Source organism: Channa argus, chromosome 12, assembly GCF_033026475.1.
Source record: "Channa argus isolate prfri chromosome 12, Channa argus male v1.0, whole genome shotgun sequence".
Taxonomy (NCBI): domain Eukaryota; kingdom Metazoa; phylum Chordata; class Actinopteri; order Anabantiformes; family Channidae; genus Channa; species Channa argus.
In genome coordinates, this window is record NC_090208.1 from 22,899,202 (window position 1) to 22,920,950 (window position 21,749).

Consider the following 21,749-nt stretch of genomic DNA (forward strand, 5'->3'; position numbering starts at 1 on the left):
GGAAATACTGTGGTTACTATTGAATTTGGCTCACAACCAAAAGGTCACTGGTTGAAATGTCAGATACCCAGCAGGGGCCTTTCTGTCTGAAGTTTGTATGTTCTGCCTGTGATTGCATGGGTTTCCTCTGGCTAATCTGCTTTCCTCCCACAGTATAAAGACATACATTTCAGGTTAGGTAGTGATATTACCCTTTAGGTGTGAATGCAAGTATGAATGGATGTCAGTCTCTGTATGTCAGTCGTGAGACAGATATCCATCGCCATTTGTCCAATGACACCTGGGATCAAAAGAGTTTAAGATAATGCGGTAGATAATACCAGGAGAAGAAAATTTTAAAAATGTGATCACCTTTTATCTATAATATTTCAAGACTGATATATGTTCTGAAAGGTACAAAGTAACAATAGTGCATCAGTTAAGTAAATTACTCTATGCATCAATATAGAGATCATAAACAATTACAATAATTTGCTGTCTTGTTAGATTTATCACTACTGGAAGAGATAATGCTCTAAAGATTAAAGTCACAGAAAAGTCTCTGTGTATGATCAGTGTCACAGATACTACTATATAATACTATAGCAAAACGACATGCAGCCTTGCCCTGTAAGAGTCCTGTTTACCACTTACATTGCAGAAACACACACCAAAAAAGAAATGAAGCAGTCATCACATTTAGCCCCATGCTTTTTACTTTTTATCTATGTAGGTTCAGCTGCTACAGTGGTTTACAGCAGGATGTAGATGTGGGTGCTCTCCCACATAAATGCATTCTAAAAGAAATACTACAAAAACATATAAAAATTAATGTAGGACTAGTTATATAGAGCAGTTGAAAAACAACTTCAAATGTGTTCAAACAAGCAGATAGAACCAAAACATAACGTTTTCTCAGTTTTACAAAATCCAAGTATTGAGGTAGGTCATCTAGGTTATCTGATCAAACACACTGTCAAAGTTTGAGTTCACAATTATAAAAAAGATTTTTCACAAACACAGTTCAATTCACCTGAAGATATGGAAGCTGGGAATGATGTCACATCCAAGTTGGCCATGTTCTGATTTTTATACAGAAGTATATACTACAGTATATAATAAAGCTTTCACAATGTTGACGTGCAGAACAATCTTGGATTTTAAAGCTGGGGTTATTATGATACCTTCACCTTTCAGAAATCTGACTTTTTCTTTAAATTTACAACTGGCTTCTCAGAAATTCTGACTTTTCTTGGCTATGTAGATTTTAGGAGGCGGTGAATGTGTGACGTTTTCTAAGTAGGACATACAGTAAATAGTGGGTCATATCAGATTGGCAAATCAAACTCAGCTATGTCTGTGTAGAGTGGAGAAAGCACAGTACAGTACCGCGATCCTTTTCATTTCACTCAAGAATTCGAACAAGATGACATCTCTAAAGTTTATCTTTTATCTGACATGTTTGTTCTTGGGGAAAATTGGTGAGTTGCAGATTTTTTATTTTATTTTATAGCAGCTCCTAAACTGCATTACAGCTATTACATTTCGATTCTATTACATGTGCAGTAATTAACTGAATATTTGCTTTATTCTTATTACATTTCAGCTCAGCAGAACAACCTGAAATCCCCCTCTTATCTACATCAAGTGGGAGGTTTTATATCAGTTGAAGCTGGAGATAATGTGACTTTACAGTGTTTCCATAACATTAATGATGTAGCATGGCTTTTTTGGTACAAGCAAACTCTGGGAGAGAAACCAAAGCTCATCTCTAGCTTCTATGTGTATGATACAAGAATCACATTTAATAATGAATTCAAGAACGACAAACGCTTCACACTGCATACTAAAAATAACACAAATACTTTGTTAATTACTAATTTAACCGTTTCAGACTCAGCTACTTATTACTGTGCAAACAGTATTACATTTGTGGTGAGTTTTGCAGAGGGCACCGTTGTCAGTGTAAGGGAGAAAGATTTGAACAACCAAGCTGTGATCCATCAGTCAGCATCTGAGACCGTCAAGCCTGGAGGTTCTGTGACTTTGAACTGTACTATTAAACCTGGGACCTGTGATGAAGGGCACATTGTTTACTGGTTTAAAGCTTCTGGAGAAACTTATTCAGGAATAACTTTCACTCATGAAGACAATAATCATTGTGACAAGAAACCGGAGACAAACACTTGCTTCTACAATCTGCAACTAAAAAGCCTGAATCGTTCTCATACTGGGACTTACTACTGTGCTGTTGCCTCATGTGGAAAAATACTGTTTGGAAATGGGACCAATGTGGACATTGAGGGTGAGTAACCTCCTAGCCGAGCTTGTCTCATTTAAACCATTAGTGTTACTTTTCCATTGAAGGTGAACGTCTGTTTCTGATGTCTGTCTGCAGACGAGGTGAACTCTAACACCACGCTTATGTATTTCTTGAGTGGAGCTTTGACATTCACCACCATCCTGGCTGTTTTCACAGTGTACAAGATAATCAAGACGCACAACTGCCAATGTAGAGGTGAGTTGTATTGGCTTGATTTCATTAAGCGTATCATTTTACTTATATAACTATATTTTTCTCTTTCAAAACTAGAGTCGCAAGCAGAATTATTACCTGTTTCTGCAACAAATACAGAGGTGAATGTTAATAGTATAATACATTAATAAATATTAAATGCAGATATATTTTACATTTATGAACCGATTAATATGCTAATCTATTTCTTGATATCGTGTTATCAGGGATATCAAGATCCAAACAATCTATTTTATGCCGCTTTAAGTGGTAAACCGCTCAACAGATCGAGACAGAGGAATACAACCAAGAGTGAATGTGTGTACTCCAGTGTAAAGCTCTAGACATTTTTTTTTATTTAATAAGATTTTGTTGAATTTTAAATGTTTTCAGTTTAAGTTTAGATGTTATGATGCATTTGTGTGTCTTCTTTTTGATAAATAAATTGTTTTATACATCCCTATGTGGTCAGAATTATTAATGCTGTACAAATGACATGGAATTTATAAGTATGTCAATAATCTATCTCAGTAGCCTTTAAACAGAATTATACTGTAAATTCTGTAATACAGAAGTCAGGGGATGAATACACGATAGGGGGGCTTAATGGATCAGTGGTAGAGCATTGGGTTGGGATGCAGAAGGCAACAGGTTCAAATCCCAGCCCACCAAGTGTGGCCCCACGCAGCCACCAAGAGCGACCGTGTATAAAATGGGAGGATTGCGGCAGGAAGGGCACCCAGCATAAAAATTAATGCTGAAAAACTTCCTGAATGGATAAGCCATTGATCAGGGGATGAATACATGAAAAATCACAAAACAGATAAACCTATCATTCAGAAATACAATGAATATGCCATATGCATGAATCATCCTAATCTAGACTAAATTTAGTGCCCATGCAAGAATGAGCTTAGTATGGGAGCCCACCAAAACACTTGTGACCGCTCTGATTAGTTTCAAGCTTCAGTGGCTACGATTGGAGAGAGTGTACATAAAAAAAACTTTCACCAGTCTGTGTGATGGCCTAAGCCAGATCTGTTTTTTCTCTTTGTCCATGTGTGGTTGGCTGTGTATTTCCTTGTCTTCCAGGAAGCCAGTGGGTGGAACTGAGTTTTAGGCATGCGGTACACCTGTGTCAATTGGGTATAGGTTCCTGTAAATTAGGCCTTAAAGATCGGCTCTGTATCCTCCAATCGGCTGCTTGCTGAGTCCTCTTTTTGTTTTGTTTTACATGTCTTTTACAATTTCCATCCAAAATTGCATACAACACTGAATTGCTCACAAACATAACTCGAATCTTCATGTACTCAATTAAAATATGTTGAGTTATTTGAGAACCTTGTGTGGCCTCCCTTCTTTGTCGCATAATGTTGAGCCAGGTTCTGACATCCTCCCAGATGCCTTATGGTAAACTCTAACTATTGGCTTTTATACTTTGAAACTTTGACATAAAACTTAGATTGGTGAACAGAACCGCTGTGTATGTACAGTCCACTTCAGAGGACTTAGTTTGTCTTAGTTTGTCTTTAAGCATCTCCAATTCTCATTAGCCCAAAATTTCAGGCACACCTTCAAAATAATTTCTTTAAAATTGGCACAGACGTCCACTTTTACTTATAATTCAACTGATTAGATTTTAGTAGTCAAAGGTCATGGTCCCTATGAGCTCATGCCTCTCACAAGAGGTAAAGGGCAAAATAAACACTTTGCTAATATAGCTAAAATATGACAAAAATGAAATATGAAGTAAATATAATAAAATAACTTTATCAGTCCAATCGGTGATGAGTGTGAAATATAACATAACTAAACCAAGATTACAAAATAAACAGAAAAGTGTGCGGGGAAAAGAGAGCTCACCATTTACTCAGGAAGGCTGAGGATTTATAAGTAGGAAGACATTGTGGCCTGTGCCCTCAAACACTTGATTAGCTCCACCTGTAGCTACCTCCAAGTACTGGACAGGTTGCCAGTCTCACTTAAGACACATGGTGTGTTGGTGATACACAGACAACCATTCACACCTACAGGCAATCTACGGTCATCAATTAACCTCACATGCATGTCTTTAGACTGTGAGAGAAAACCAGAGTACCTGGAAGGAATCCCATGAGAACATGCAAACTCCACACAGAAAGGTTGCAGGCGAAAGGTATTTTCCCATTGAGAACCGTCTAACTGTGAGGCAGTGGCACTAACCCACCATGGTGCACTTGTGTCATCCCATTCCTGGCAAAGCAATATCTCAGCAAAGCCTTGGGGACATTTCACTACATTTGGAACAAGCGTCCAATTAAACCCATGGGTGAACTGATCAAATTTGACTATGGAAAAATGTAAATGGAATACAAGAATTTACTTAATTATTTTAATAAAACTCTATTCTGAGATTTTAAAACCAGTAACTGTGGAATATTCACATTGCTACTGTAAATATTTGAGCATTTAGCTCCAAACACTGCACAGCATAGCTATTCTCTCTACTAGTGCAGCAGTTTTTGTAGGTTTAACCAAAGTGCTTGTGGTTTAACACAGACGCAGCTTAAGTGACTTAAATGTCAAAACTCTCTGGCTCTACAGTAATATATTTCTATGAAATATAATCATATCAAGTGAGATAACTTTGACTTTTGATCAGGACAATCAGAGCATCTAAAATATAACCTTGTTGACTCAAAGCAATGAGGAAACAGCTCGTTTAAATTAAAGTATTTACATACGAAATAACATGATACTATGGTAAATAATGTTAGTTATGGATGATCTGCTCAAATCAATATTTTACTGTCGATTAGATCTGGCAACCACTCCATTTGCAGAATATTAAGCTTTGCTAGTCTCATATTATGCACTTTTTGTTCTCATTTCATATGCAATTAGTTCCTTTAATTTCTCAGTACATTTTTACATAAGAAACAATATCCTTTATTTATTTGTTCACATATAAATCTTCTTAATATACAAACTTGAGACTCTATATATCAAGCAGGTAACATGTGACAATGCTTCCTATATAGATCATGCAGTGTCACTTCAGGCTGCCCACTCAGAAAGACACACTCTTTTCAGTTAAGAGTGGAGGAACTATCAGCATTTCTTCATTCATCGTACCCATTTCAGCACAATGACATCTACTAAATTTGTCCTGTATTTTTTCTGTTTGTTCTTGTGGAAAAGAGGTGAGTTGTATTTTTATGGCCAAACTTTATACAAAGATATACATTCTTCGTGTATTGTTTTCTCTGAATTCTGTCTAAATCTACACTTGCTTTGTCTCTCATCTCATTTTAGCTCAGATAACTTCCCTGAAAGCTTTACGTCAAGACAGTGATTTTGTATCAGTAAAAGCAGGGGACAAGTTGACTTTACACTGTTTTTATCAAGTTGATGCTTCAGCATGGCTTTTTTGGTACAAGCAAACTCTGGGACAGAAACCAAAGATCATTTCTAGATTCTATGTGTATGATACAAGAACTACTTTTTATGATGAATTCAAGAACAACAACCGCTTCACATTGGAAACTGGAAATGGTACAAATCACTTGACAATTTTTAATTTGCACATTTCAGACTCAGCTATGTACTTATGCATGTACTATGCAAATAGCTTTACATACGTGTTGACTGTTGCCGAGGAGATTACTGTCAGTGTAAGGGGGCCAGATTTGAAAATCCAAACTTTGATCCATCAGTCAGCATCTGAGCCCAACAAACCCGGAGGATATGTGACTCTCAACTGTACAATTCACACTGGGACCTGTGATGAAGAACACAGTGTTTATTGGTTCAAAGAATCTGGAGAATCTCATCCAGGAATCGTTTACACCAATGATGACAGGAACAATCAGTGTGAGAGGAAACCTGACACACAAACACATACGTGTGTCTACAACTTACAAATGAAGAACTTGACTCGTTCTCATGCTGGAACCTACTACTGTGCTGTTGCCTCATGTGGAAAAATACTGCTTGGAAATGGGACCAATGTGGACATTAAGTGTAAGTATCTTTCTAGCAGAAGTTGTCTCTTTAGAACAATTGGTGATACATTCCCAGAGATAACAATGAACTTCTGTGTCTGTTGTCTCTCTACAGATGAGGTGAAATCTTACACTTCTGTTGTGTATTTTTTGAGTGGAGCTTTGACATTTACCAGCATCCTGGCCGTGTTACTGACTTTCACATTGTTCAAAATAATGTACAGGTGAGTGGTACTACAACTCAAGCCATCCTACTACCTATTCTCTGGACCCCATTCCTTTCATTCTTCTCTAAGGGATTAAACCCACAATATTCCAGCCATTACACTTATCAGGTTTACCATCACATTTAAACAGGCCTGGGTTACCCTACTGCTTTAGAAGCCTTCTTCATGACTTTTCTAACTTTTGAATAAAAGAAGTCTTTGTTCGTCTGTGTTTCACAACCAGAGTCTCAAATAAGATTCTCAGGTCCCCCCACAACAAATACTGAGGTAACTATTATGCTTATAACATATTTTGCTTGTTTAATTTTGAAGTTGGTGGTGTTTAGTGAGTACTGATAACCTTCACTTCTACACATTTTGGTACCAGGTCAATCAAGACTCAGACAACCTCCAATATGCTGCTTTAAGAGTCAATCTACCCAACAGATCGAGAAGACATAAGAGTAACACTGAAAGTGAATGTGTGTACTCCAGCGTAAAGATGTAAATATAGACTGATTACGTTTCTACTTTAAGAAAAATGTTGGATTTTGTATGTAATTTATATATGTATCTTCTTGGTGATCCTCTGTAAAAAAAAGTATCAGAACAATATTCCATTTTCAACCAGCAAAATATTATTTCGAACAAATAGAGTGTTGCATTTATTAACAGCAACAGAGTTGTTAAAAGGTGGTTAGGGTGGATTGCTTGCATAGTAAGTTTAAAAAGAATGGGATTTGAGGTTTAGCCTACAAAAGAACTTTGGAGTGAAGGAAATGGTCAGTGTCTTGTTTAATGTGAATAAAAAAGTTATATCTGGAGTCTCTGTGAGGTTTTTCTGGATTAAACCTTTCTTCTCCAGCTTCAGCAAAAATGCAAGAAGTGTAGTATGTATGTATTTAGTGAGAATGCAGGGAGTAGGGGTTGGGTTGGTAGTGTAATAGAACGTTTCCCTCTTCCTTAGATAAGTATTAACAGATCCTGGAAGAATTGAAGACAGAAGTCAACGTGATGAACCATTTCAGTTTAATACATGCCGGCATGGAGAAGAACACATGGATGATGGTGTCTTCTGACTTGTATCTCTCAAACCCCTTCTATTTATACTCAAACCTAAGAAAGGAACCACCCTCACAAAACATGAATGAAGAAACCAGGTGCACGCCGTGGACAGTCATCATTCTTGTCCCTTTTTTAGGTTATCTGTCAGTTACAGTTGTGAAGGGATAAAATCCTTTTATTGCACCTTGCTGTAGAACTTGTGACCCCAGGACCCACTGTCTACTACATTCTTCTGGGCCTTAGAACAACAAAGTACCTACTGTGATCTTAAGCAGTCCTCTAAACATGACACACCCTGTGACTTCTAGTCCTCTTTGTGACCTCTTCAATAAGCCCATCTTGTTTGCCTGTTTGCTAATTATCCAACCATATGACTAAATTCACTCTATTCCACCACAGTAAATGCTAATGTAATGAAGCACACTTTGGTTCAGGAGATAAGAACTCACATCTTGTTGAAAATCTGTAGGTAACATAAACCTTTGTAACAATAAAAACAGACTTTCCCTAGCCTTGACCAAATGAATTACTTATCTTATGCTAACTACACCTGACCCACTGTTACTTTTTTTTTTTTGCAAAACCACCATCTCTCCCTAACATTTATGACATCACTGTTACCATGCACAAATATTGTAAAACATCACTGTTGTAGTACTGTATTCAAGGCTGTGGAAATAATAGTGGATTTCAGGAGGAACCTCCAGGCAAAGAAAGTCATCATAGGCCCCTAACGCCTTGAACAGATCCTAGTCCAATACAAAGCTCTGATTCCGGAGCTTCTAGATGCTGAAATTATTCTGCCTATGAGTCATTAAAGTTATGTTATGTAGTGAGACAGACACACACACATTCACACCTTTCATTCTGCCACCTCGATCACTATTCTGTCATTATTGCACCATCTGGATCATGTTTACTCTATAACAACATCTATGTAATGTGCATTACATAACAAACATGTCATGAAATGAGCCTGAAAATAATATACGAAACACCTTTTAACTCAATGTACTGCAGCATTTCACATTTTTGTTTAGCAGTGTGTTCATATTTATCATCTGTGAGCAAACAACTAAAGACTAAATTACTGCATCAGATGATCGGTACACTGAACTGAGTCAAAGTGATGTTTCATAGTGGTTGATTAGAGTTTCTGCACACACACTGATTCAGTTTACCTTCAACATGCCAAATGTTGTAGCAAAATTATTCTGTATACTACTTTTAAAAGTAAATTGGGACAAGAGAAAATAACCAGAGTACATCCTGGTCAGGTCTGTAGTCTATCTCAGGGCCAACACAGAGAGACATACACAGAGAGACAACCATTCACACTCACATTCACAACTACAGGCAATTTAGAGTCACCAATTAACCTAACATACATTTCTTTCGACTGTGGGAGGAAACCGCAAGACACGGAGTAAACCCATGCAAGCATGAATAGAACTTGCAAAGTCCACACAGAAAGGCTGGAGGCAGCAGGTAGATTTGAATTGGGGACCATGTAAACTCTGAGGCAGCAGCACTAACCCAACATGGTGCCCTCACATCATCCCATTCCTGGCAATGCAATATCTCAGCAAAGCCTTGGCAACATTTCACTACATTTGGCACAAGCACCTACTTGGACTCATGGGTCAACTGATCAAATTTGAATATGGAAAAACATACATGGTTGAAATAAAGTATTTATATACGAAATTTCATGATACTATGGTAAATAATGTTAGTTATGGATAATCTACTCATATCAATATTTTACTATCTGTTAGATCTGTGGCTGAAATTTAGCCTTGTTTATACAAAGCCATGACGAAATAGCTAGTTTAAAATAAAGTATTTAATTGTTTTTCTAGTGGTTGCATCGGCACAATGCATCTTGTCCAAAAAGATTTATTTATGAAATTGCATAATATTACGGTAAATAATATTAACGATGGATGATCTTCAAAAATCTACGTTTTACTGTCTGTTAGATCTGGCAACAACTCCATATAAAGAATGTTATCCTTTGGTCGACTTGTACTATGCACTTTTGTTCTCATTTGATATGCAATTAACTATTTTCTCAGTGAATTTTAATTATAAGAAACAATATCCTTAATATATTTGTTCACATATGAATCTTCTTAATATACAAACTTGAGACTATATATATCATAGCAAGTAACATGTGACCATGCTTCCTATATAGATCATGCAGTGTCACTTCAGGCTGCCCAATCAGAAAGACACACTCTTTTCAGTTAAGAGTGGAGGAACTATCAGCATTTCTTCATTCATCGTACCCATTTCAGCACAATGACATCTACTAAATTTGTCCTTTATTTTTTCTGTTTGTTCTTGTGGAAAAGAGGTGAGTTGTATTTTTATGCTCTATATTAGATATACATTCTTTGTGCATTGTTTTCTCTGAATTCTGTCTAAATCTACACTTGCTTTGTCTCTCATCTCATTTTAGCTCAGATAACTTCGCTGAAAGCTTTTCGCCAAGACAGTGGTTTTGTATCAGTAAAAGCAGGGGACAAGTTGACTTTACACTGTTTTTATGAAGTTGATGATCCAGCATGGTTTTTTTGGTACAAGCAAACTCTGGGACAGAAACCAAAGCTCATTTCAAGATTCTATGTGTATGATACAAGAAGTACTTTTTATGATGAATTCAAGAACAACGAACGCTTCACATTGGAAACTGGAAATGGTACAAATCACTTGACAATTTTTAATTTGCACATTTCAGACTCAGCTACGTACTTATGTGCAGGTAGCTACACATACACATTTAAATTGACTTTTGCCGAGAAGATTACTATCAGTGTGAGGGGGCCAGATTTGAAAATCCAAACTTTGATTCATCAGTCAGCATCTGAGACCATCAAACCTGGAGAATCTGTGACTCTGAACTGTACAATTCACACTGGGACCTGTGATGAAGAACACAGTGTTTATTGGTTCAAAGAATCTGGAGAATCTCATCCAGGAATCATTTACACCAATGATGACAGGAACAATCAGTGTGAGAGGAAACCTGACACACAAACACATACGTGTGTCTACAACTTACAAATGAAGAACTTGACTCGTTCTCATGCTGGAACCTACTACTGTGCTGTTGCCTCATGTGGAAAAATACTGCTTGGAAATGGGACCAATGTGGACATTAAGTGTAAGTATCTTTCTGGCAGAAGTTGTCTCTTTAGAACAATTGGTGATACATTCCCAGATATAAAAATGATCTTCTGTGTCTGTTGTCTCTCTACAGATGAGGTGAAATCTTACACCTCTGTTGTGTATTTTTTGAGTGGAGCTTTGACATTTACCAGCATCCTGGCTGTGTTACTGACTTTTGCATGGTTAAAAATAATCAAAAGAAACAACGGTCAAAGTACAGGTGAGTGGTACAACAACTCAAACCATCCTACTACCTATTCTCTGGACCCCATCCCCTTAATTCTTCTCTAAGCAATTGCACCCACAATATTCCAGCCATTGCACAAATCAGCTTCACCCTCACATTTAAACAGGCCTGGGTTACCCTTCTGCTTTAGAAGCCTTCTTCGCAACTTTTCTAACTTTTGAATAAAAGAAATCTTTGTTTGTCTGTGTTTCACAACCAGAGTCTCAATTAAGATTCTCACGTCCCCACACAACAAGTACTGAGGTAACTATTATGCCTATAACATATTTTGCTTGTTTAATTTTGATGTTGGTGGTGTTTGGTTAGTACTGATAACCTTCACTTCTACACATTTTGTTACCAGGTTAATCAAGACTCAGACAACCTCCAATATGCTGCTTTAAGAGTCAATCTACCCAACAGATCGAGAAGACAGAAGAGTAACACTGAAAGTGAATGTGTGTACTCCAGCGTAAAGGTGTAAAAATAGACTAATTATGTTTCTACTATGAGAAAAATGTTTGATTGGTATGTGATCTATATATGTATCTCATTGGTGATCCACTGTAAAAAAAAAAAAAAAAGTATCAGAACAATATTCCATATTGAACCAGCAAAATATTTTTTCGAACAAATAGAGTGTTACATTTATTAACAGCAACAGAGTTGTTAAGAGGTGGTTAGGGTGGATTGCTGGCATAGTAATTTTAAAGAGAATGGGATTTGAGGTTTAGCCTACAAAAGAACTTTGGCATTAAGGAAATGATAAGTGTGTTGTTTAATGTGAATAAAAATGTTGTATCTGGAGTCTCTGTGAGGTTTGCAAGAATGCAAGAAGTGTGGTATGTATGTATTTAGTGAGAATGCAGGGAGTAGGGGTTGGGTTGGTAGTGTAATAGAACGTTTCCCTCTTCCTTAGATAAGTATTAATAGATCCTGGAAGAATTGAAGACAGAAGTCAGCGTGATGAACCATTTCAGTTTAATACATGCCGGCATGGAGAAGAACACATGGATGATGGTGTCTTCTGACTTGTATCTCTCAAACCCCTTCTATTTATACTCAAACCTAAGAAAGGAACCACCCTCACAAAACATGAATGAAGAAACCAGGTGCACGCCGTGGACAGTCATCATTTTTTTCCCTTTTTTAGGTTATCTGTCAGTTACAGTTGTGAGGCAATACAATCCTTTTTTTGCACCTTGCTGTAGATCTTGTGACCCCAGGACCCAGTATCTACTACATTCTTCTGGGCCTTATAACAACAAAGTGCCTATTGTGTTCTACTCATGCTCGCATGGGTTTAGTCCATGTCTTCCGGTTTCCTCCCACAGTCGAAAGAAAAGTATGTTAGGTTAATTGGTGACTCTAAATTGCCTGTAGTTGTGAATGTGAGTGTGAATGGTTGTTTCTCTGTGTATGTCTCTCTGTGTTCGCCCTGAGATAGACTAGAGACCTGACCAGGATGTACTCTGGTTATTTTCTCTTTCCCGATTTACTTTTAAAAGTTGTACACTGAATAATTGTGCTAAGACCTTTGGCATGTTGAAGGTAAACTGAATCAGTGTGTGTGCAGTAACTCTAATCAACCACTATGAAACACCACTTAGCAGTACATTGAGTAAAAAGGTGTTTCGTAAATTATTTTCAGTCTCATTTCATAACATGTTTGTTATGTAATGCACATTACATAGATTATTTTATAGATTAAACATGATCCAGATGCAGAATGACAGAACAATGATCGAGGTGGCAGAATGAAAGGTGTGAATGTGTGTGTGTCTGTCTCACTACATAACTGTCATCTCCATAATCTTGAATACATTGTCCTATTTTCTTAGTGCTTGCTTTCTGCAATATCTGTGCATGGTAAAAGGGATGTCATAAATGGTAGGGAGAAATCAAGGTAAAGAAAACAGTGGGTCGTGTGTCGATAGCATAGGATGAAATATTAATTTAATCAAATCCAGGGAAAGCTTGTTTTTATTGTTACAAAAGATCACTGCTACCTACCTGTTTTTGACAAGATGTAAGTTCTTATCTTCTGAACCCAAGTCAGCTGAACCCCACTCCCTATGTTCTGCCCAAATACATACATACAAAACTTTTTGCATTTCTGTTGAACCTGGGGAAGGAAGGTATAATCCATAAAAACTTCACAGAGACTCCAAAGACAACATTTTTATTAACATTAACCAAGGCAATGATCATTTCCTCAACCTAAAACAACGTTCTTTCATCGGCTAAAACTAATCACTCATAGGCCAGATGCAAACCAAAGTCCAGCCTCTGTAGACTTGCTACGCTAGGTATCCACCCAAACCACCTCTTAACACTCTGTTGCTGTTAGTAAATGTAGCGCTATTATTGAATGTAACTCTTTGGATAAAAGCACTATATAAGTGGCCCTTTAACTCTCTATGTGTTAGCAAAAAACGTGATGCCTCAGAATACACTATATTACATTTTAAGGGACAATACAGGATTCAATACAGGATATTGTTCTGATTATTTACTGCTAAACACCAGGTATATATATATAGAGAGAGATATAGATATAGATATAGATAGATATAGATATAGATTACATACAAAATCCAACATTTTTCGCCAAGTAGAAATGTAATCAGTCTATTTTTACACCTTTACGCTGGAGTACACACATTCACTTTCAGTGTTACTTTTCTGTCTTCTCGATCTGTTGGGTAGATTGACTCTTAAAGCAGCATATTGGAGGTTGTCTGAGTCTTGATTAACCTGGTAATAAATGTGTAGAAGTGAAGGTTATCAGTACTCACAAAACACCACCAACATCAAACTTAAACAAGCAAAATATGTTATAAGCATAATAGTTACCTCAGTATTTGTTGTGTGGGGACGTGAGAATCTAATTTCAGACTCTAGTTTGGAACACAGACAAACAAAGACTTCTTTTATTCAAAAGTTAGAAAAGTCATGAAGAAGGCTTCTAAAGCAGTAGGGTAACCCAGGCCTGTTTAAATGTGATGGTGAAGCTGATTTATGGTGCAATTGCTTAGAGAAGAGTGAAGGGGATGGGGTCCAGAGAATAGGTAGTAGGATAGCTTGAGTTGTAGTACCACTCACCTGTACATTGACAGTTTCCTTTGATTATTTTGAACAATGTGAAAGTTAGTAGAACAGCCAGGATGGTGGTAAATGTCAAAGCTCCGCTCAAGAAATATACAAGCGTGGAGTAAGAGTTTACCTCATCTGTAGAGTCAGACAAATCTGTAGAATCAGAACAGACGTTCACCTTCAATGGAAAAGTAACACTAATAGTTCAAATGAGACAAGCTCGGCTAGAAGGTTACTTACCCTTAACATCCACATTGGTCCCATTTCCAAACAGCATTTTTCCACATGAGGCAACAGCACAGTAGTAAGTCCCAGTATGAGAACGATTCAGGCTTTTTTGTGGCAGATTGTAGAAACAAGTGTTTGTATCAGGTTTCTTGTCACAATGATTATTGTCTTCATGAGTGAAAGTTATTCCTGAATAAGTTTCTCCAGAAGCTTTAAACCAGTAAACACTGTGCCCTTCATCACAGGTCCCAGGTTTAATAGTACAGTTCAAAGTCACAGAACCTCCAGGCTTGACGGTCTCAGATGCTGACTGATGGATCACAGCTTGGTTGTTCAAATCTTTCTCCCTTACACTGACAACGGTGCCCTCTGTAAAATTCACCACAAATGTAATACTGTTGGCACAGTAATAAGTAGCTGAGTCTGAAACGGTTAAATTAGAAATTAACAAAGTATTTGTGTTATTTTTAGTATGCAGTTTGAAGCGTTTGTCGTTCTTGAATTCATTATTAAATGTGATTCTTGTATCATACGCATAGAAGCTAGAGAGGAGCTTTGGTTTCTCTCCCAGAGTTTGCTTGTACCAGAAAAGCCATGCTACATCATTAATGTGATGGAAACACTGTAAAGTCACATTATCTCCAGCTTCAACTGATACAAAACCTCCCACTTGATGTAGATAAGAGGGGGATTTCAGGTTGTTCTGCTGAGCTGAAATGTAATAAGAATAAAGCAAATATTCAGTTAATTACTGCACATGTAATAGAATCGAAATGTAATAGCTGTAATGCAGTTTAGGAGCTGCTATAAAATAAAATAAAAAATCTGCAACTCACCATTTTTCCCCAAGAAAAAACATGTCAGATAAAAGATAAACTTTAGAGATGTCATCTTGTTCGAATTCTTGAGTGAAATGAAAAGGATCGCGGTACTGTACTGTGCTTTCTCCACTCTACACAGACATAGCTGAGTTTGATTTGCCAATCTGATATGACCCACTATTTACTGTATGTCCTACTTAGAAAACGTCACACATTCACCGCCTCCTAAAATCTACATAGCCAAGAAAAGTCAGAATTTCTGAGAAGCCAGTTGTAAATTTAAAGAAAAAGTCAGATTTCTGAAAGGTGAAGGTATCATAATAACCCCAGCTTTAAAATCCAAGATTGTTCTGCACGTCAACATTGTGAAAGCTTTATTATATACTGTAGTATATACTTCTGTATAAAAATCAGAACATGGCCAACTTGGATGTGACATCATTCCCAGCTTCCATATCTTCAGGTGAATTGAACTGTGTTTGTGAAAAATCTTTTTTATAATTGTGAACTCAAACTTTGACAGTGTGTTTGATCAGATAACCTAGATGACCTACCTCAATACTTGGATTTTGTAAAACTGAGAAAACGTTATGTTTTGGTTCTATCTGCTTGTTTGAACACATTTGAAGTTGTTTTTCAACTGCTCTATATAACTAGTCCTACATTAATTTTTATATGTTTTTGTACTATTTCTTTTAGAATGCATTTATGTGGGAGAGCACCCACATCTACATCCTGCTGTAAACCACTGTACCAGCTGAACCTACAGAGATAAAAAGTAAAAAGCATGGGGCTAAATGTGATGACTGCTTCATTTCTTTTTCGGTATGTGTTTCTGCAATGTAAGTGGTAAACAGGACTCTTACAGGGCAAGGCTGCATGTCGTTTTGCTATAGTATTATATAGTAGTATCTGTGACAATGATCATACACAGAGACTTTTCTGTGACTTTAATCTTTAGAGCATTATCTCTTCCAGTAATGATAATTTCTAACAAGACAGCAAATTATTGTAATTGTTTATGATCTCCAGATTGATGCATAGAGTAATTTACTTAACTGATGCACTATTATTACTTTGTACCTTTCAGAACATATATCAGTCTTGAAATATTATAGATAAAAGGTGATCACATTTTTAAAATTTTCTTCTCCTGGTTTTATCCACCGCATTATCTTAACCTCTTGGTGATCCCAGGTGTCATTGGACAAATGGCGATGGATATCTGTCTCACGACTAACATACAGAGACTGACATCCATTCATACTTGCAATTACACCTAAAGGGTAATATCACTACCTAACCTGAAATGTATGTCTTTATACTGTGGGAGGAAAGCAGATTAGCCAGAGGAAACCCATGCAAGCACAGGCAGAACATACAAACTTCAGACAGAAAGGTGACCTTTTAGTTGTGAGCAAAATTCAATAGTAACCACAGTATTTCCAAGCTGATAATACACACAGTCATGACCTTTTGTATCATTGAGCACGCACATTAAACATACACCGATGCTTGAACACCGATGAGACCAGGTGGAAAGGTAGCAAGGCTAGAAGCTTAGGAGCAGGGTTCATGTTGTTCTACCATGGGTCAGATAGGAAGAGAGATGGAGTAGGAGTTATACTGAAAGAGGATTTTGTGAGGAATGTTCTAGAGGTGAATAGAGTATCAGACAGGTTGATGAGTGTGAAGCTGGAAATTGAAGGCGTGATGTTCAATGTTGTTAGTGGTTATGAACCACAGGTAGGATGTGAGTTAAAAGAGAAGGAGAAATTCTGTTGTGAGTTACATGAAGTGATGCAGAGCATCTCCAGAGGTGAGAGAGTGGTGATTGGTGCAGATTTCAATGGGCATGTAGGTGAAGGGAACAGAGGTGATGAGAATGTGATGGGCAGGTTTGGTCTTCAGGACAGGAACACAGAAGGACAGATGGTGGTAGACTTTGCAAAGAAGATGGAAATGGCTGTAGTGAACACTTTCTTCGAGAAGAGGCAGGAACATAGGTTGACGTACAAGAGCGGAGGTAGAAGCACTCAGGTGGACGACATCTTGTGTCTATGTTGTAATCTGAAAGTGATCAGTGACTGTAAAGTATTGGTAGGGGAGAGTGTAGCCAAACAACACAGGATGGTGGTGTGTAGAATGACTCTGCTAGTAAGGGAGCAGGTGGAGGAATGAGAGGGACCCTGGTGGAACGGTGAGGTTACAGGGAGCAGAGGTGAAGAAGGTGCAGGACTTTAAGTACTTAGGGTCAACGGTTCAGAGCAACGGAGAGTGTGGAAAAGAGGTGAAGAGGCGAGTGCAGGCAGGTTGGAACGGGTGGAGAAAAGTGTCAGGTGTGTTGTGTGATAAAAGAGTATCAGCGAGAATGAAAGGAAAGATGTTCAAGACGGTGGTGAGACCAGAGATGTTGTTCGGCTTAGAGACAGTGGTACTGAAGAAAAGACAGGAGGCAGAGCTGGAGGTAGCAGAGCTTAAGATGTTGAGGTTCTCTTTGGGAGGGACGAGGATGGACAGGATCAGGAATGAGGACATCAGAGGGACAGCTCATGTTAGATGTGTTGGAGATAAAGTCAGAGAGGCCAGATTGAGGTGGTTTGGACATTTTTAGAGGAGAAACTGTGAATATATCAGTAGAAGGATGCTGAGGTTGGAGCTGCCAGGCAGGAGGTCTAGAGGAAGACCAAAGAGGAGATTTAAGGATGTAGTGAGAGAGGACATGAAGTTAGTTGGTGTGAGAGAAGAGGATGCAGAGGATAGAGTTAGATGGAGGCACATGATTCGCTGTGATGACCCTTGAAAGGGAACAGCCCAAAAGAAAAGAAGACCATAATAAAAATCTAACCTGAGATTTTAATATCAGTAACTGTGGAATATTCACATTGCTACTGTAAATTTTTGAGCATTTAGCTCCAAACACTGCACAGCATAGCTATTCTCTCTACTAGTGCAGCAGTTATTGTAGGTTTAACCAAAGTGCTTGTGGTTTAATACAGATGCAGCTTAAGTGACTTAAATGTCAAAACTCTCTGGCTCTAGGATAATACATTTGTAATAAATATAATCATAGTTAAATACAAACAAGTGAGATAATTTTATATTGTTTCTTGTATATTGTAGCTATAACTGGTTGAGTAACAATGAAATGAATTTTGCTCAAGACAAAAGAATGTTACTGCAAAGCATTTAAAATATAACCTTGTTGACTCAAAGCAATGATGAAATAGGTTGTTTGAAATAAAGTATTTATATATGAAATTGCATGATACTGCAAAAATCTACGTTTTACTGTCTGTTAGATCTGGCAACAACTCCATATACAGAATGTTAACCTTTGGTCGACTTGTACTATGCACTTTTTGTTCTCATTTGATATGCAGTTACCTAATTTCTAAATTACATTTTAATTATAAGAAACAATATCCTTAATATATTTGTTCACATATGAATCTTCTTAATATACAAACTTGAGACTATATATATCATAGCAGGTAACATGTGACCATGCTTCCTATATAGATCATGCAGTGTCACTTCAGGCTGCCCAATCAGAAAGACACACTCTTTTCAGTTAAGAGTGGAGGAACTATCAGCATTTCTTCATTCATCGTACCCATTTCAGCACAATGACATCTACTAAATTTGTCCTGTATTTTTTCTGTTTGTTCTTGTGGAAAAGAGGTGAGTTGTATTTTTATGCTCTATAGAAGATATAGATTCTTTGTGTATTGTTGTCTCTGAATTCTGTCTAAATCTACACTTGCTTTGTCTCTCATCTCATTTTAGATCAGATAACTTCGCTGAAACCTTTTCGCCAAGACAGTGGTTTTGTATCAGTTAAAGCAGGGGACAAGTTGACTTTACACTGTTTTTATGAAGTTGATGATTCAGCATGGCTTTTTTGGTACAAGCAAACTCTGGGACAGAAACCAAAGCTCATTTCTAGCTTCTATGTGTATGATATAAGAAATACTTTTTATGATGAATTCAAGAACAACAACCGCTTCACACTGGAAACTGGAAATGGTACAAATCACTTGACAATTTTGAATTTGAGCATTTCAGACTCAGCTACGTACTTATGTGCAAATAGCTATACGTACTTGTTGACTTTTGCCGAGGAGATTACTATCAGTGTAAGGGGGCCAGATTTGAAAATCCAAACATTGATCCATCAGTCAGCATCTGAGACCATCAAACCTGGAGAATCTGTGACTCTGAACTGTACAATTCACACTGGGACCTGTGATGAAGAACACAGTGTTTATTGGTTCAAAGAATCTGGAGAATCTCATCCAGGAATCGTTTACACCAATGATGACAGGAACAATCAGTGTGAGAGGAAACCTGACACACAAACACATATGTGTGTCTACAATTTACAAATGAAAAACTTGACTCGTTCTCATGCTGGAACCTACTACTGTGCTGTTGCCTCATGTGGAAAAATACTGCTTGGAAATGGGACCAATGTGGACATTGAGTGTAAGTATCTTTCTAGCAGAAGTTGTCTCTTTAGAACAATTGGTGATACATTCCCAGAGATAAAAATGAACTTCTGTGTCTGATGTCTCTCTACAGATGAGGTGAAATCTTACACCTCTGTTGTGTATTTTTTGAGTGGAGCTTTGACATTTACCAGCATCCTGGCTGTGTTACTAACTTTCACATTGTTCAAAATAATCAAAAGAAACAAGTCTCAACGTACAGGTGAGTGGTACTACAACTCAAGACATCTTAATAACTATTCTCTGGACCCCATCCCCTTCACTCTTCTCTAAGCAATTGCACCCACAATATTCCAGCCATTACACAAATCAGCTTCACCATCACATTTAAACAGGCCTGGGTTACCCTACTGCTTTAGAAGCCTTCTTCGCGACTTTTCTAACTTTTGAATAAAAGAAGTCTTTGTTTGTCTGTGTTTCACAACCAGGGTCTCAATTAAGATTCTCACATCCCCACACAACAAATACTGAGGTAACTATTATGCTTATAACATATTTTGCTTGTTTAATTTTGATGTTGATGGTGTTTTGTGAGTACTGATAACCTTCACTTCTACACATTTTGGTACCAGGTCAATCAAGACTCAGACAACCTCCAATATGCTGCTTTAAGAGTCAATCTACCCAACAGATCGAAAAGACAGAAGATTAACACTGAAAGTGAATGTGTGTACTCCAGCGTAAAGGTGTAAAAATAGACTGATTATGTTTCTACTTTGACAAAAATGTTGGATTTTGTATGTAATCTATATCTATCTGTTTAGCAGTAAATAATCAGAAAAATATCCTGTATTGAATCCTGTATTGTCCCTTAAAATGTAATATAGTGTATTCTGAGGCATCACGTTTTTCGCTAACACATAGAGAGTTAAAGGGCCACTTATATAGCGCTTTTATCCAAAGAGTGTTACATTCAATAATAGCGCTACATTTATTAACAGCAACAGAGTGTTAAGAGGTGGTTTGGGTGGATAGCTAGCGTAGCAAGTCTACAGAGACTGGACTTTGGTTTGCATCTGGCCTATGAGTGATTAGTTTTAGCCAATGAAAGGACCTTGTTTTAGGTTGAGGAAATGATCATTGCTTTGGTTAAAGTTAATAAAAATGTTGTCTCTGGAGTCTCTGTGAAGTTTTTCTGGATTATACCTTCCTTCCCCAGGTTCAGCAGAAATGCAAGAAGTGTTGTATGTATGTATTTGGGCAGAACATAGGGAGTGGGGTTCAGCTGACTTGGGTTCAGAAGATAAGACCTTGCATCTTGTCAAAAACAGGTAGGTACGCTGATCTTTTGTAACAATAAAAACAAGCTTTCCCTGGATTTGATTAAATTAATATTTTATCCTATGCTATCCACACCCAACCCACTGTTTTGTTTAGCACGATTTCTCCCTTCCATTTATGACATCCCTTTTACCATGCACAGATATTGCAGAAAGTAAGCACTAAGAAAATAGCACAATGTTTTCAAGACTATGGAGATGACAGTTATGTAGTGAGACAGACACACACACATTCACACCTTTCATTCTGCCACCTCGATCACTGTTCTGTCATTCTGCATGTGGATCATGTTTAATCTATAAAATAATCTATGTAATGTGCATTACATAACAAAAATGTTATGAAATGAGACTGAAAATAATTTACGAAACACCTTTTTACTCAATGTACTGCTAAGTGGTGTTTCATAGTGGTTGATTAGAGTTTCTGCACACACACTGATTCAGTTTACCTTCAACATGCCAAAGGTTGTTGCACAATTATTCTGTATACTACTTTTAAAAGTAAATCGGAAAAAGAGCAAAAAACCAGAGTACATCCTGGTCAGGTCTCTAGTCTATCTCAGGGCCAACACAGAGAGACATACACAGAGAAACAACCATTCACACTCACATTCACAACTACAGGCAATTTAGAGTCACCAATTAACCTAACATACCTT

At 37.4% G+C, this 21,749-nt stretch overlaps 5 protein-coding genes across 5 annotated transcripts; 4 read left to right on the forward strand and 1 right to left on the reverse strand.

Moving 5' to 3' along the window:
- The first annotated feature begins 1,304 nt into the window (after window positions 1–1,304).
- On the forward strand, window positions 1,305–3,781 carry LOC137137733 (immunoglobulin kappa light chain-like). The gene is made up of 5 exons (XM_067524372.1): window positions 1,305–1,460; window positions 1,586–2,284; window positions 2,378–2,497; window positions 2,573–2,616; window positions 2,722–3,781. Exons 1-5 carry the CDS (start codon window positions 1,406–1,408, stop codon window positions 2,836–2,838), a joined length of 1,035 nt encoding a protein of 344 aa, XP_067380473.1. The 5' UTR covers window positions 1,305–1,405; the 3' UTR covers window positions 2,839–3,781.
- A 1,742-nt stretch (window positions 3,782–5,523) lies between these two features.
- Window positions 5,524–7,462, forward strand: LOC137137734 (uncharacterized). Its single transcript, XM_067524373.1, has 5 exons — window positions 5,524–5,676; window positions 5,789–6,496; window positions 6,593–6,701; window positions 6,928–6,971; window positions 7,072–7,462. Exons 1-4 carry the CDS (start codon window positions 5,622–5,624, stop codon window positions 6,968–6,970), a joined length of 915 nt encoding a protein of 304 aa, XP_067380474.1. The 5' UTR covers window positions 5,524–5,621; the 3' UTR covers window position 6,971; window positions 7,072–7,462.
- Window positions 7,463–10,049: 2,587 nt separating this feature from the next.
- Window positions 10,050–11,906, forward strand: LOC137137735 (V-set and immunoglobulin domain-containing protein 1-like). The gene is made up of 5 exons (XM_067524374.1): window positions 10,050–10,110; window positions 10,216–10,920; window positions 11,017–11,145; window positions 11,372–11,415; window positions 11,516–11,906. The coding sequence occupies exons 1-5, from the start codon at window positions 10,056–10,058 to the stop codon at window positions 11,633–11,635; spliced, it is 1,053 nt and encodes a 350-aa protein (XP_067380475.1). The 5' UTR covers window positions 10,050–10,055; the 3' UTR covers window positions 11,636–11,906.
- Window positions 11,907–13,368: 1,462 nt separating this feature from the next.
- Window positions 13,369–15,514, reverse strand: LOC137137665 (carcinoembryonic antigen-related cell adhesion molecule 1-like). The gene is made up of 5 exons (XM_067524217.1): window positions 15,312–15,514; window positions 14,488–15,186; window positions 14,257–14,400; window positions 14,008–14,051; window positions 13,369–13,908 (listed from the first exon to the last, which is right to left on the reverse strand). The coding sequence occupies exons 1-5, from the start codon at window positions 15,364–15,366 to the stop codon at window positions 13,789–13,791; spliced, it is 1,062 nt and encodes a 353-aa protein (XP_067380318.1). The 5' UTR covers window positions 15,367–15,514; the 3' UTR covers window positions 13,369–13,788.
- Window positions 15,515–18,865: 3,351 nt separating this feature from the next.
- LOC137137736 (V-set and immunoglobulin domain-containing protein 1-like) lies at window positions 18,866–20,919 on the forward strand. Its single transcript, XM_067524375.1, has 5 exons — window positions 18,866–18,980; window positions 19,086–19,784; window positions 19,881–20,009; window positions 20,236–20,279; window positions 20,380–20,919. The coding sequence occupies exons 1-5, from the start codon at window positions 18,926–18,928 to the stop codon at window positions 20,497–20,499; spliced, it is 1,047 nt and encodes a 348-aa protein (XP_067380476.1). The 5' UTR covers window positions 18,866–18,925; the 3' UTR covers window positions 20,500–20,919.
- Window positions 20,920–21,749: the final 830 nt, after the last annotated feature.

Bases quoted from the DNA above. Each gene is read 5' to 3' on its own strand.
- LOC137137733 (XM_067524372.1), top strand. From the start codon at position 1,406: ATGACATCTCTAAAGTTTATCTTTTATCTGACATGTTTGTTCTTGGGG. The intron at 2,285-2,377 runs GTGAGTAACCTC...GTCTGTCTGCAG, and splicing joins GACCAATGTGGACATTGAGG to ACGAGGTGAACTCTAACACC. The intron at 2,498-2,572 runs GTGAGTTGTATT...TTTCAAAACTAG, and splicing joins GCACAACTGCCAATGTAGAG to AGTCGCAAGCAGAATTATTA.
- LOC137137735 (XM_067524374.1), top strand. From the start codon at position 10,056: ATGACATCTACTAAATTTGTCCTTTATTTTTTCTGTTTGTTCTTGTGG. The intron at 10,111-10,215 runs GTGAGTTGTATT...ATCTCATTTTAG, and splicing joins TTTGTTCTTGTGGAAAAGAG to CTCAGATAACTTCGCTGAAA. The intron at 11,146-11,371 runs GTGAGTGGTACA...TTTCACAACCAG, and splicing joins AAACAACGGTCAAAGTACAG to AGTCTCAATTAAGATTCTCA.
- LOC137137736 (XM_067524375.1), top strand. From the start codon at position 18,926: ATGACATCTACTAAATTTGTCCTGTATTTTTTCTGTTTGTTCTTGTGG. The intron at 19,785-19,880 runs GTAAGTATCTTT...GTCTCTCTACAG, and splicing joins GACCAATGTGGACATTGAGT to ATGAGGTGAAATCTTACACC. The intron at 20,010-20,235 runs GTGAGTGGTACT...TTTCACAACCAG, and splicing joins AAACAAGTCTCAACGTACAG to GGTCTCAATTAAGATTCTCA.
- LOC137137734 (XM_067524373.1), top strand. From the start codon at position 5,622: ATGACATCTACTAAATTTGTCCTGTATTTTTTCTGTTTGTTCTTGTGG. The intron at 6,497-6,592 runs GTAAGTATCTTT...GTCTCTCTACAG, and splicing joins GACCAATGTGGACATTAAGT to ATGAGGTGAAATCTTACACT. The intron at 6,702-6,927 runs GTGAGTGGTACT...TTTCACAACCAG, and splicing joins TTGTTCAAAATAATGTACAG to AGTCTCAAATAAGATTCTCA.
- LOC137137665 (XM_067524217.1), bottom strand. From the start codon at position 15,366: ATGACATCTCTAAAGTTTATCTTTTATCTGACATGTTTTTTCTTGGGG. The intron at 14,401-14,487 runs GTAAGTAACCTT...CTGATTCTACAG, and splicing joins GACCAATGTGGATGTTAAGG to ATTTGTCTGACTCTACAGAT. The intron at 14,052-14,256 runs GTGAGTGGTACT...GTTCCAAACTAG, and splicing joins AGGAAACTGTCAATGTACAG to AGTCTGAAATTAGATTCTCA.